The sequence below is a fragment of the Pundamilia nyererei genome, unplaced genomic scaffold (assembly GCF_000239375.1).
Source record: "Pundamilia nyererei isolate P.nyererei 1_Seehausen unplaced genomic scaffold, PunNye1.0 scaffold00008, whole genome shotgun sequence".
NCBI lineage: Eukaryota > Metazoa > Chordata > Actinopteri > Cichliformes > Cichlidae > Pundamilia > Pundamilia nyererei.
The window spans coordinates 4,547,157-4,561,168 of record NW_005187409.1 but is presented as its reverse complement, the minus strand read 5'-3'; the positions used below and the strand labels follow the sequence as shown (position 1 = coordinate 4,561,168).

At 41.2% G+C, this 14,012-nt stretch overlaps 2 protein-coding genes across 3 annotated transcripts; both read left to right on the top strand.

The window, feature by feature from the left end:
- Positions 1 to 737: 737 nt before the first annotated feature.
- LOC102199030 (BSCL2 lipid droplet biogenesis associated, seipin) lies at positions 738 to 7,569 on the top strand. Of its 2 annotated transcripts, XM_005723068.2 has the most exons (10): positions 738 to 894; positions 1,770 to 2,025; positions 2,102 to 2,180; positions 2,475 to 2,618; positions 2,729 to 2,764; positions 3,316 to 3,450; positions 3,601 to 3,698; positions 5,052 to 5,175; positions 5,285 to 5,345; positions 5,443 to 7,569. In XM_005723068.2, exons 2-10 carry the CDS (start codon positions 1,775 to 1,777, stop codon positions 5,586 to 5,588), a joined length of 1,074 nt encoding a protein of 357 aa, XP_005723125.1. In that variant the 5' UTR covers positions 738 to 894; positions 1,770 to 1,774; the 3' UTR covers positions 5,589 to 7,569. The 2 variants fall into 2 exon arrangements, with proteins under 2 accessions (XP_005723125.1, XP_005723126.1); XM_005723069.2 differs by lacking the exon at positions 2,729 to 2,764.
- A 3,127-nt stretch (positions 7,570 to 10,696) lies between these two features.
- On the top strand, positions 10,697 to 13,577 carry LOC102213327 (inositol-trisphosphate 3-kinase C-like). Its single transcript, XM_013916152.1, has 5 exons — positions 10,697 to 10,920; positions 11,492 to 11,696; positions 11,789 to 11,890; positions 12,977 to 13,048; positions 13,157 to 13,577. Exons 1-5 carry the CDS (start codon positions 10,697 to 10,699, stop codon positions 13,403 to 13,405), a joined length of 852 nt encoding a protein of 283 aa, XP_013771606.1. The 3' UTR covers positions 13,406 to 13,577.
- The last annotated feature ends 435 nt before the right edge of the window (positions 13,578 to 14,012 follow it).

Here is a 14,012-nt window from a genome sequence, read left to right as displayed (position 1 = left end):
TAAAATAACAGACAAAAACAAGACAACACAAAACAGTGTTGAAATGAACTAACAGATAAATTGGAAGACAGGAGTGTAGCTCTCTGAACGTTCCTAACAGGAGAGGAACAAGATGTGAAATAAAACTAATACAAATACAAATAAAACTAATACAAACTGATAAGGAGGCTGTTGGAAACATGAATACTAACACGTAACTGGATATCAGAGGCAAAGGAACAAAAGGGGGAACAAAGCATTAAAACAGAAAATAGACAGAGGGTGATACAGATAGAAACACTGGGGAGACTATTATCACTACCAGTAATAATGCTATTAAAAAAAGACATGAAGCAGAACACAAAACTGAAACAAAAAACCCCTGGGGACGATGGACCATGAGATAAAACAAAATAGATCAACAATAAATGATCAGTTCAGCAAACAGTTTGATATGATTATCAGTTTCTGCTGGACATAAAACCAATACACAGTTCAGAATATTAGACCTCATGCAGCATTAGATCATGAGTTAGCATTTGTTACGCTATGGATTCAAACACTGAATATGTGAGTTTGTAGGCATTATTTCAAGCACCATCACTAAATAATCTCACATGTCATAGTACACTTTGAAATGTCTCGTACATTCGGAGTATTTTGATGACGTGTGTTGCAGTGTTACTTCAGTCTTGCTCAGTTCTGAGAACTCTGCTACAGTTGGCAGCAGCATCTGTCTTAGTGTGGGATGGACTAAATCCTGTCCAATGTGAGTCCGAGAGCCACTAAGGAGAAGTTTCCTGGGGGAGTTTTGCTCATATTGCATAAAATCTGTGTCAAGCCTCCACTGAGGGGACTTCAGGGGAAGAAGAAGACGTTTCCTAACTGCTCATAATTAGCCAGCGCAAGCAAGAGGTGAGTTTTTATAGCAGGACAGATAACTGTTGCAGGCATGTTGTATGGGATCCTACTTTTTTCTTGAATGCTTTATCAGGATTCACGTGAAGAGAAAGTCTCAACTCCCTTCTTCTTTTATGATTTACAGTGTTGTGTAAAATTCTTGAGCTACCCCTCATTTATATTTATCATCTATAAAAATGTCAAAAATAACAGTTCCATAGACATTTTTTTTTGCAACAACAAAGGGATTTTCAAAGAGCTGGTGTGCAGTGTCTCCTTAAAAATTTGAGGAAACTGGACAAGTGGAGGACAAAAGAAGAAATGTCATTCCTAAAAAATAAAACTACAGTGGATCTGAGAGAAAAAGCCATTCTTAAGGAAGGGAAATATTGGGAACATGCTGAGGAATGCCAAATTACACAAGAACTGTGTGTACAGCCATCTGTAAATCACAGTGGAGGCTCTATCATGGTTTGGGCTGCATTTCAGTCAGTGGTTTTGGAGATCTTATCAAAACTGATGACATTATGAACACAGAAAAGTACCATCAGACTTTGATTCACCGCTGAATATTATCAGTCTGGCAGTTGACTGCTGACACAGTTTGAAGTCATCTGATGTGAAAGAACTCTGCATGTGACTGTGATTGGACTCAGCGGTTTTGCAGATCTCGGTAACATGAATGTGAAGGCTTGTGCCGAAACATCATAACATCATCAGCCACACTGAGGGTCTGGGAGTGAATGAAATGCTCAGTGTGTCTTTATTTCAGGAAAATGTGAAGCAGATGACGTCTTAGATAACACTGAAACATTTTGTGAGTCCTTATTTCCATAAAATAACCTTTATCGATGTGTTTTATTAACCTTCACTGCTTGTTTGGTTTTTAGATTTAATGGAGCGACAAAGCAACTTGCACTCACAAGATGATGCAGAACCATCAGTCCTCATTGGTTGGGCGCTGGTGAAGCTCCAGTACGCTGTATTCGTTGCAATGTCACGGGCCCGGCAGAGACTCGTACAGCTCTCAATTGTGTTCTCATTTGTCTTCCTCCTCCTGTGGATCGCTGCATTTCTGTACGGGACTTTCTACTACTCTTACATGCCCCAGGCGACTTTTTCTGCACCTGTGAACTACTACTACAGGTGTGTATGTCAAGTCCCATCCAGCTTCTGTTTCTGTGGTCCATTCTTTCTCATTTATTCATGTTTTAATCTCCAGGACAGACTGTGAATCTCCAGCTTCGTTTTTGTGCTCTTACCCTATGGCCAACATCTCTCTGATCAGAAATAAAAAACATGTAAGTTCATCAGTTTACTCCATGCAGGGGACTTATTAGGCTTTTCTTTAGAGGAAGAAAGTGGTCCTTAATGGGGAGCGGAGTGCGGAGGAACAAAAAAGGGCTTGTTTCAGACAGTGAATTAATTTTAAACAGTGAATCATGCAAAGCCTCACTAGTAGACTCTAAAAATACAAATATATGGCTGGAAAGAAGCATAATTGTTCCCCTATAGACATTCATTCATATTATATATATGTATATATTTATATGCATTCCAAGAATACTCATATGTTTTTTGTAATATATATCGAGGCGCTGACATTCGGCCAGCCCTATCGGATGTCTTTGCAGCTGGAGATGCCGGATTCCCCAACCAATCGGGAGCTGGGGATGTTTATGATTAAAACAACCTGTTTCTCTCAGGATGGAGAGCAAGTGGCCTCCTCTGCTCGCTCTGTAAGCTGCACTCATACTCACTCAGCACCAGCGCGTCTACATGCAATCAAATAGTGTACTTTTAACAGCTACTCCAGTGATTCACTGCTGCACTGCTGTGTGTTTCTCAGGGAAAACATCAGCTGTCTGCCTCCAGCTCTCGCTTTGTGAGTACAGTGCTGATGCATGCTAACCCTTTTAATCACACAGCCTGCTCGGAGCCAGATTAGAGCTGCTTATGGCAGGTCTTCCACTGTGTCAGGTCATCCCAGTGCTAAAGTTAATGAGATGACAGGACAGAGATGTGACATGACAGCTTAGAAATACAAGATGAATATGTGACATGGACTGTTTGATTCAGCACCGATACTCAAACTCTAAAGCATTTTTTTTAAAATTTAGCAGAAATAAATTATATGAGTTTTGTTTTAATTGTTTACACACCTCCATACTTTTTAGATGCATGTGTCTAATTTACAAAAAACCCAGGTAAGTTAATCCACAACCACCATGAACAGCCTATTGGTTCATGGGTGTAGTATAAACTCATGAGCGTCTGAGCCTGCATCTGTAATCCTTTCTTTAAATTTCATCACTAAAGACCTTTTGCACCGACTTGCACATTTGTAACAAAAGAGCAAAATGAATTCATCCCAGAGTCTGGATAATAATATGTGCACTGTAAGTGAAAGATATTGTGCTGTGCTGTTGTGGTCAGAGCATACTGCGATACCGCTCAGACCTGCTGAGGACGCTGGGAACGCTGCTGTTCCTCCCGGCCTTTTTGACTGGAGCAGCCGAGCAGAAACAAGTGCTGGAGGTGGAGCTCTTCTCAGACTTCACAGACAACCCAGTGAGTCCTGCATATATAGATGTTAGATAAAAAGGGAGTAGGGAGCAATAAGCAGGACAGGGATACAGGGGAACACATGTTAATACGGAAACAGCAGGTCAATATTTAACTGACACCTAATTAACAAGTTTATTTTCCCTCTCTGTTCAGTATGCTCCCTCAGTCACGGCTGTCATCGAGATCATGTCCAGCAAGGTGCAGATATATTCATCTGACCTCTACATTCATGCTCATTTCACTGGCATAAGGTGAGAATTACCCACATAATGCACACATTTGCTTGAAAAAAGAAGAACGTGTTGTAACGTTTAAACCTCCTCCAGGCCCCTCTGTGTACTCAGATTGCAGGGTTCTCTTCACAGTCTAAAGCTATTTGATGACTGTGATGTATCCAAACTATCATATGGAGCACAAATGATAAAATGTCACTATTTTAGAAAATTGCTTCGACCAGAAGGAATCATACCAGATTACCCTGGAACTGAAATGTAGGCAAAAAGGAGAGCTTTCATGTGCTGCGATTGGTTTCGACCAGAAATACTGCGTGGGAATAAAGACGCTCAAAAGTTTATCCAAAAGAAGTTTTCGATCCATTCATATGTACCTCGAGGGCTTTCTTCCAGGAAAATGTTTGTAGTATGAAGGCAAAATTTTGAATGGCTCATTAAATACACGTTTGATTATTTATGGAATATAAATTTTTTATTTTTTTTCTGTGACCAACTGTCAGAATATGGCATTTTGCAAGATTTTCCTCAAAATCATGGGTTGGTTACTTGACAGAGATATAACAATGATAAGCCAAGGCACCAGTGGCTCTGCTTTCACTCGTGGTTTATGAGGAATGAAGCAGAACTTACATTCAGCTCAATAACGCCACAATAAATAGAATAGAAATATGATGTGGACGTGAAAGGGACACACGTTTCTCAGAAGTGGCTCTGAAAAACTTGAATTCAGGTAGCAGTGATCCTCATCTTTGTTAATCAGCTGCCAAAATCAATGACCCCAGGTCCCGACACTGTGTAGACTTTGGCCCAGTCTCAGTGACCACACTCAGAGACAGTGAGAGGTGTCTCTGGCAGACAGTTTGAGTACTTTTTGTCATGGTTCTGGCTCAGGTTACCCAGAGTTTCTTGGACCTTTGAAGTTTTGAAGTTGTATTGATTTATTTCTTCTTTGTGATCCCCGGTTTGTTTGATGTTTATATTCACTTCATGTATTCTTGTATTTAGTTTTGCTCCTAGTTTCTAAGTAGCTTCATCATTTCACTCTTCGTTGTCCCTCATATTTATGTGTCTGCATTTTCCCCATGTAGTTATCTTATTTTGGGAGTTTGTGTTCCTTGTTTGTTGCTTTGAGTTGTTGCTTCCTATGTAGTTGCTGTCTTCCTCATTGTCCTTGTCAGAGCCTCAGTTCACTTCCCCCTAACATATCCCAGGTCCTGTGCTACATTTCCCGAGTATTTATTCCCAGTTTATGCTTCTGTAAAGAGACGTTTTTCTGTTGCTTTTTGTGTTTTGGTCTTTGTTTAGTCTGCACTACACATTCAGGACACTTTTTCCTGAGATTTATATAATATTTACCCGTTGCCTCACCAGATACTTGCTGTACTACTTCCCCGTCATATCAGCCATTGTGGGCGTCTCCAGCAACTTCATCTTCCTCAGTTTCATCTTCATCTTCAGCTACATGAGGCTGCTGTTTCAAGCGAAACCACAGCGGGTGAGAAGAGAGACCCATGACTGCAAACAGACAGGGCTCTAAACTTGAATTATCAGATTTTTCCTTCCTGGTCATGCTTACCTGTCACTGAGTTCCTTGTTGCCTACAGTTCAGAATGAATTGGACAGAGGAGAACAACCAGCAAGGGGAGGAAAGAGCTGTCCCTGCAGGTACATTATTATTTATGTTCATGCATGTTTAAACTAACTGGATCAGTTCAAGAGTGTGATTTACTGTGTTTGACTGCTGGAACAAATTCTTTGACAGGCACTGCAGAAATGCTGGGTCCCTTCCACCAAAACCCCACAGACGTGAGACAGGAGGAACCACATTTTCACGTTGGAAATGGCACAGAGCAGCAAAACAGAGATACAATTGGTCAGGGAGAAATAAACGAAACAGAAGCAGCCTGAGGCAACTGATAAAGGAGGAGGAAAATGTGCAGAGAACAACCATGATAATGTGATGTAAAGATGAATATTTAAGGCCAATATCTGGTTGAAAATGATGAAGAAAATCAATTTTACATAAAAGCCGCAAAGAAACCCTGTCATTATGAGAAAAACATTTCTTGGGAATATGTTAGACTGAAAAAATATATACATGGTTTTATTTGTTTGAGTATTTATAGGCACCACAAATAAGTCACTTGCAAATGTCTTTATAGTCAAAACAAAAAGACATTTGCTCTGATATAAAATAACACATAATTACAATGATCATAAATGTTGTAGTTGCTGGTTAACACTAATCATACAGACAAAGTCTGGAGACAAAGTAAGAGGGGTCGGGATGGTTTGGAGATGTGCAGAGGAGGAATAGTGGATATACTGGACAAAGATGGAGGTGCCAAGCAGGAAGAAAAGAGAAAGATCTAGGAGGAGGTTTATGGATGTAGTGAATGGGTGCATGCAGAGGGATAGTTTGAGGTGGAGGCAGATGACGCCCTGAGGCAACCTCCAAAGATAGAAACTGAACGTGGCTGAAAGAAGAAAAAGAAGTTACCTACACAGCTGTGTAGGTAACTTCCCATGCCACTGAAACACACTTCTGTGTTTCAGTGGCATATTAATCCAAGATTTCTATGTTAATTTACACTTAGATAAAATCTTTTCCAAATACATCAGCTGAAAGCTGCTTTTGGTTTTGGGAGGGGTTTTAAATACAAGTAATTCATTTAGCTGGTTGACTGCATGAAGCATTACCATTAAAAAAAGACCTTTTTTTTCAAACTGAGCATTCTTGTTCTAAGAAATGAGGACGATTTAATGCGAAAATCAAAATCAGTGATGCTTTTATACACTGGTGTTTTGCTACTCCTTTCACATAACAGCCTGAACTGGCTCTAACCAGAATCGAAACAATGTGGGGAAACTCCAGCGGACAACTGAGTATGAAGACAAATACGTTTAAAACAGAGCTCAAATTTTACAAACAAAAACTTCACAGATCAACTCAACGGATAACTTCTTTAAATCCACACATAAAACAGCAGAAACATCAGCAGCACGAAGCTGGGGGCCAGAAATGGCCCAAGACAGACTCAAACCCCAGCTCCTGCAGTAGCCTTTCAGAATATTGGTTGTCTGCTCAACACAGTGAGCCAAACGGTTACCCCACTGCAAGTTTTTTTAAGCAATAGTTGCAAAAAAAAAAAAAAAAAGCCACACCGTGTCTCCTTAGCTTGGGACAATTACATCCATCAACACGCACTTATTGGAAAGTTTATTGGTTACACTTTGCTAGTTCCAGATTGGATCTCTTTTCAGAGCTGCCTTAATCCAACGAGATATCGTACACATCCTTCTGAGATTTTGTGCTTTATTGACATGCTAGCATCACACAGTTGTAAATCTCCCGTTCCAGCACATCCCAAATATACTTAATTGGATTGAGGTTTAGTCACTGTGGAGGCCATTTGAGTACAGTGAATTCATTGTTATGTCCAAGAAACTATTTTAAGATTATGTGATCTTTGTGATACGGCGCGCTATCCTGCTGGAAGCAATGATCAGAAGATGGGTATACTATGGTCACAAATGGGTCAATATGGTCAGCAACAATGCTCTATAGGGTGTGGCATTTTAAGCAAGTCTGAAGCAGAAATTACCAGTGTGTGAACTTCAGCAGGTTATGTTGACCATCCCTTACCATGCATAAATGCACTGAGTTGTTGCTATGTGATTGGCTGATTAGATAATTGTGAAAATGAGCAGTTGAGGCTTTCCTAACCAAGTAGTCAATGGGTTTATTTCAAAGTAATATGTACTTATAACAATATACATGAAATCTATTCTACATAATAACTGTCTAGAATTTCTGTTTTCATTAAGCTGTGAAATGTTGGACTGTGGAGCTGTTTCATTTGTTCTATGGTGAAAAGAAATTCTGAAAAACAACAAAGCAAACTTTGCATCTTTTTCTTATTACACAAATAACACTTTTTTTTTGCATTTATTCACTCGAATGCTGTGTAACTATTTAAATAAAACACTGTAAAACACATTCATTATTGGAGGGAGGACACCGTATTCCTGGATGTCCTCTTGCCAGTGGCACTCTTGGCCAAATTCCAGCAGCTGTCCCTGAATAAAGCTCTGGAAACTTAACAGCGTCACTGCATGCAAAATTTGGCACCAGCAGAGAGAATGAGAACGGGATGTGGCTCACTGACAGGCACACAGCTTTGTGTAACTGAAAACTTGCAGGTGGAGGACACGGGTTAGGTAAGTTAGATACACGTGAGCATTTAATGCTGCTTCTTCTTTTTTTTTCAATTTCAACGTGTTCAAAACTGTGCATCTGTTGTAAAGATTTTGCTGTTGTACAAGCACATGTTGGGCTCACATCCGACACAAAGATGGACACTACAGATGACAACCACACAGAGGGGATAAAGATGGAGATAGAGAATCAGCAAATTGTAGAGAATGACTGCTTTTCCACCTTATCGGATAAAACGCATCAACATCTGTTGATCAGTGAAAGACCGTCGAGCAGCTGCAGGGTGGTCAGATTAAGATCCAGACCCAGTCTCCAGTCAACAAAAAGCTTCCCCCCTTATAGTCAGTGCATAGGTGGACTGGGAGAGGACGAGGACTCGGATGATCAGCACAATTCAGACATGGCTTGCCAGTCAAATGCCACAAATGTGAAGGAAGACAAAACAGAAGAACTTCAAAGCACAGAACGAAACGAAGAGCTGACTACAAGATCTCCAAGGGACTGGCTAAAGGCAAAATGGAAACTTAGGAGGAAGGAGAGGTCGGGGGGAAGCTTTGAGGTCGACGCAGACAGCTGCGAGAGAGGAAGGTGGAGTGGGAAAAGAAGGGTGGAGGAGACTGAAAAAAAAGAGGAATTTAATGATGATGATGATGATGATGATGAAGGATGTGCAAATGCTGAGGGAAAACACTGGAGAGGTAGAAACTCCAGCTTTGAGAAAGTGAGGAAAGAAGAGGAGGAAGACGAAGATGGGAGATCGACTATTTCAGCAGTAGAAGGAGATACAAAGAGCAGCAGGGAGACCCCAAAAAGGAATGATGAGGAGGAACTGCCAGGAGTGACAGAGGGGTCCACAACACAACAGTGGTCCTCCCCACATCCTATCCTCTCCAAGCTTCTGCACTCCTCCACCTCCTCCTCCTCTTCCCTCAACCTTTCCTCCGCAGAGAGCGACGAGGTGTTCAGTGAAGGAGAGGATGCTGGGTCAAAGAGGAAGACATTCAGGAAGGTGAGAATATCTGAGAACAACACATTATACACAGATGCAGCTTTAAAGTATGTTCTCATTTTTTGGGGGGAGGGGGGTCCTGGCTGATACACTAGCATTGGCTCATGTGTCTGGCTGCTCTGGTTTTCCATGGAAGTAAAGTAAAACCATGTTTCTCAACTGTTCTGTGCACCTGTGGTCCTACTGATTTGCATGGGCTTGAAAGAGGACTTTGACAAAGTCAGATTTGAATGGTGTTTGCATGCCTGGCTGCTGCTGCTGCTGCAGATATGAGAGTAAAGAGCGAACAGAGGGAGGATGATAGGAAGCACGCTCTAAACACAGTGTGTTTGCATTGTCAGACACTGAATAGCAGACAGTCGGCTGTAGCAGGCCTACAAAACATTTTAAACCAGCATGGTAACGTTTAATATGGAAGCGTGTATGATTGGAAGAGCTTAAATATGATGTAATAGAGACATTTCCTCCAAACTGCAAGCCTGTCATTTTGTAACAGTGCACTACTGAACATGCTTGGCTCAGCTTCAGCTGCTTTTGGGTTTAGGTTTTTCATTGGCTACCTCTGTGTCTGTTAGAGACTGTTTTGTGTATATACAAAGTAGATCGTAACTGCTGAGGAATGTTCTGTTTGTTGGAGTACATTTTTCAGAGTTTGTTAAGGCCACGTGACTACATGGCTCCCCGAAGTGGGAAATCAAAGAATTTTATGTAGTCATTTTATGCTTTTGTCAAAAGAAATGTACAAATGAACCATTTCCAAATTACAGAGAATTAAAGTTCAACGTGCGTCCATAGCTATGATTTCACTGTGAATGTTTTGACATTTCACGGTAGCAAACGTGCGTAAAAACACACGTACTTGCCGCTTAAAACAAACCAGTTTCTGTTCATTTTATTAATGACATCTCTGTTTTTCCTACTGTGACAAAGCAAGTTTAGCCCTTCACACTAACAAACCGGCTTACCCTGCTTCTTTTTGCATGCATGCTGCTATTCCTGTTGTAGGTAAATTCGGCACTCTAAACTCCCTGCAGGTGTTTGTCTTTGTCCTTTACACATAGGTAACCTACCTATTAACAAAGAAATGGAAGGTATTCTCCACACCCTGAACTGGCCTTAGAGATAATAGTTGTTGGATAACTACTAGACAGGAATGCTCCTCTCACGTAACATGCTTTTCTTTTTATGCCTCAGTGCCGCTCCTGGAAAACCTTCCTGACCATGATGCACTGGTCTATGAGCCGGCAGAGCTCCTGGGTCCAGCTGGCTGGACATCAAGGCATGTGTGTTACAGTTTCTTCCACACAGACACGTGCAGGCTTTCAGAAATCAGCGTGAACGCATTTCCAAATGATGCTAGCTATGATGCTGTCCAACACATTGATGTTTACATGATTGCAAAGCTTCCCAAGAGGACATTTTTGACTTGTAAATATGAACTGAAGTCACTATAGGATGTACTGTATGTCATCACCACTGCTTGCCCGCATTAACTCACATTGACTCATATGTAAATATCCATGTGACTGCACATTATGTCAGCTCTTCACGGACTTAGTCATTGTTTTAGTTTGTGTTTCAAAAGATTATTAGGACGTGGGCTAGTCATTGAACAGTGGATGGTTAAAATCAGGAGACAGTGAAGCTCAGTATTACCTTTACTGAGGTGTCAGTCTTGAAAAAGTTTACTATGCTGAACTTAGGCAGTACCCATCACTCTGCTTCCTTCACTTATTGCCTTATTGATTGTATGGGAACAATAATTTCATCTCTTCTTGATGTTTGCTGATGTCATCAGGTAACTTCCAGGTCAGTAAAGGAGGTGAGGTGCTGAAACTATACAGTGAAGTGGAAGCAAACTGCCTGGATTGCCTGATGAGAGACCCGCTGAGACCCTTTGTCCCACAGTATCATGGCTTGGTAACAAGAGGGGAGCTCTGCTATATCCGCCTGGAGGATCTGCTAAGTGGCCTGAAGAGGCCCGTCATCATGGACTGCAAGATGGGAGTCAGGTAAGGCGTCCCTCACAGGTGACTCATCAAGTCTTGATTGCAGAATATTAACATTCAGCTACATGAAGGGCTTAGTGAGTTTTCTAGGAGAGAAAATGTCAAGATTTCCGATTTTATGAATACACTGGTTTTAATGTATAGAAAGGGTATTTGGGAATAAATTGTTTATATCATGTTCTTGCTATGATGACTAACATCTGCTCATGGAAGGTTATTTTTATATCGAATCCCGAAAAAATGACAAAATTAAAACGTGAACATCCAGTTTGTACCTGGTCCTGAGCTTCTGGTCATTAAGAGCGATCCCTGTCAGCAGACGGATACGGGAACTGTCGTTTTGAATGGTTCAGATACGTCTTTGTGTCCACAAGGAATGAATTGAGTCTTACCTTATGAGACCTCAGCATCTAAACACCACACTTTCTGCTCAGGGCCAGGAATTAAACCTCCCCTTGAATTTCACTCACTGTGGTATATCACACCATTATTTCCAGTCTGATATTGGCGTTTTTGTTTACAAAGTTCGAATGACCCCTTTGTCAAAACTAAATATCTACATTTTCTTTGCTAGAACCTTCCAAGAGGATGAATTAGTCAAAGCTCGTGTCAAAGCTCCTCTGCGAAGCGATATGTACCAGAAGATGGTGAAAATGGACCCTTCTGCTCCGTCAGCAGAGGAACATGCACAGAAGGGAGTCACCAAATGGCGCTACCTTCAGTGGAGGGATTCAATCAGTTCTACGTCCACGCTGGGCTTCAGGATAGAGGGCATTATGGTAGGAGTGAAGGCCAGGGAAGGAACTGCACTGTTTATGTTTATTAAAAGTATCCGTCTGATAAAGTATCTGTTTCTGTCTCTGTGAGTCAGATGGAGGATGGTAGCATCCAGCGGGACTTCAGGAAGATTCAGACTTTAGCTCAGGTCACTGAGGCACTGCTTTACTTCACCAGGAGCCAGCTGGACACTCTGGTCAGTTCTGCTAACATGTAAAACTTTTCCTTTAGAAAACGCACTGGAATCATGTCATAGTAAGAAAAAAATTGTTTGATAACAGAAAACAGAACTGGCAACTTCAAAACTGATAATGAATGCAATCCTTAATGAGCAAGCAAGTGGAAAGAGTGGGGATAAAGAAACCCTAAGTGGAGCTAAACCTGGTGAGGACTTACATCTGCTGTGACCTGTCATGGTCGTAGGGAAAAGTGCAGAGAAGTGCAAAGTTCTTGCAGTGTATACCTAAAGACACTTACCAGACCAAACTATTTTGAAAGAATAATCCAACACCAACCACTTTACAAAATGATCAGAAAATGTAAAATTACTTTTGGATTTTCTGCTCATTCACATCTCTCATTCTTAATTGTTGGAGAAAGCAGACCTGCATTTTCTGGCAGAGCTGTGACCATATTAAAGGCATCGTCTTTCTTTTACAAATAAGAGTGAAAAAGTGTCATCGTGACTTGAATGTGGGCCCAAATGCAGGCAGGAATGAGCTAAAAATGATCCGTTTATTAAAGATGTTGGCAGATAATCCACAAAAGGAAAAAAACCCCCACAAAGTCCAAAATATAACTGAAAATACACAAACATAAAACTTGGAAAACACACGAGGACAAGGAGACAGAAACAATTGTCACACAGGGGTATTTGGGGCAGCGAGGAGACCCAGCTGAACTAGGACTCTAATAAAAAGTCAAAACGCAAAATAAGTAAACTTGAAAATCTCGTAAACAGGCACACAAACTACTCAAGCAAAATGAGAAACAACTCAAACCTAAAGCATACTTAAACCCAAAATGAAACTAAAACTCTAAAAACTCAGAACCGTGAAGAGACCCAGGGATAGTGACACTGAGTGCTTAGAGCAGCCTACAGCCCAATTGGCTGCACATACACTGACCTGGTTATCTGAAAGCTTTGGCCATGTCTAAGATGAGCATCCACTGTTCTAACAGTGAAAACAAGGAAAAGCATAATAGATCCCATTTAACGTTTCAGTTATCATAGCTTCACCATTTTCTGTTGCTAAACATCTCCACCCATGTGTGTTCTCAGAGAGCGTACCACTCCAGACTCCTGGCCCTGAGTGACGCACTAAAGAATTCGCCATTTTTCAGAACTCATGAGGTTAGTCTACATGTAGAGATTAATCTTGTTCAATTGTACGATAAATAAAAAACACATGAATTCATCATAGCCACTCTTACAATACCTTTATGTTTTTTAATCGATCAGGTGATTGGCAGCTCGCTTCTCTTTGTCCACGACCACAGCAAGGCCAGTGTATGGATGATAGACTTCGGAAAGACGACGCCTCTGCCTGACTCGCAGGAGCTCCGACACAACGTCCCGTGGTCTGAGGGTAGCAGGGAGGACGGCTACCTCATCGGTCTGTCCTCTCTCGTCGCATCTTTAGCCCAGGCCATCAGTGTGGCCTCCTGGCAGCAGGAGGAGAGCTGTGAGGAGGAGCAAATAAGCCCGTGAATGTGCATTTTTGACAGTCGTTACACAATTGTAAGTGGATGAGATGGACAAATCGACTGGTGTTACATCGGAATGGTTTCATTCACTGGAAGAGACTTGATTTGTTAATGGAGATTGTGTCTTCAGGGGCTAAGGAGGAGGAAAAAGGGACTTCGGTGTACCGAAAATCCATAGATATGTGATTGTGCATCCGGTATGTACATACTCTGACAGTTAAAACTACTATGTTACAAAGACCTTTTTGTTTTCTCATTCGCAAAAGACGGACAATCCAAGGAACATCTACAGATCAGGGGCTTGCCCAGTGAAGAGGCATGGGTTGGGAATGACTCTGCTGGAGATCTGTTTACAAATGCTCCTGTCTTGTTTGTTTTAATGTGGTTGGTCTGCATAACCTAAAACAGCTTACCTTTGTTGCAACATAAGCTCATTTAAGGTATCTCATTATGCGCACATCGACTGAACAGCCTCGTGCTCTATCTTTTTTTTAAGACAGTATGTGTAAAAAACATGGGTTAAGTACAGATTAAGCTATACCAATGAAGAAAACACAGCCACAATGTTTGTATTGTATTATTATATTGTTTGTATTTAGATTACTTACACA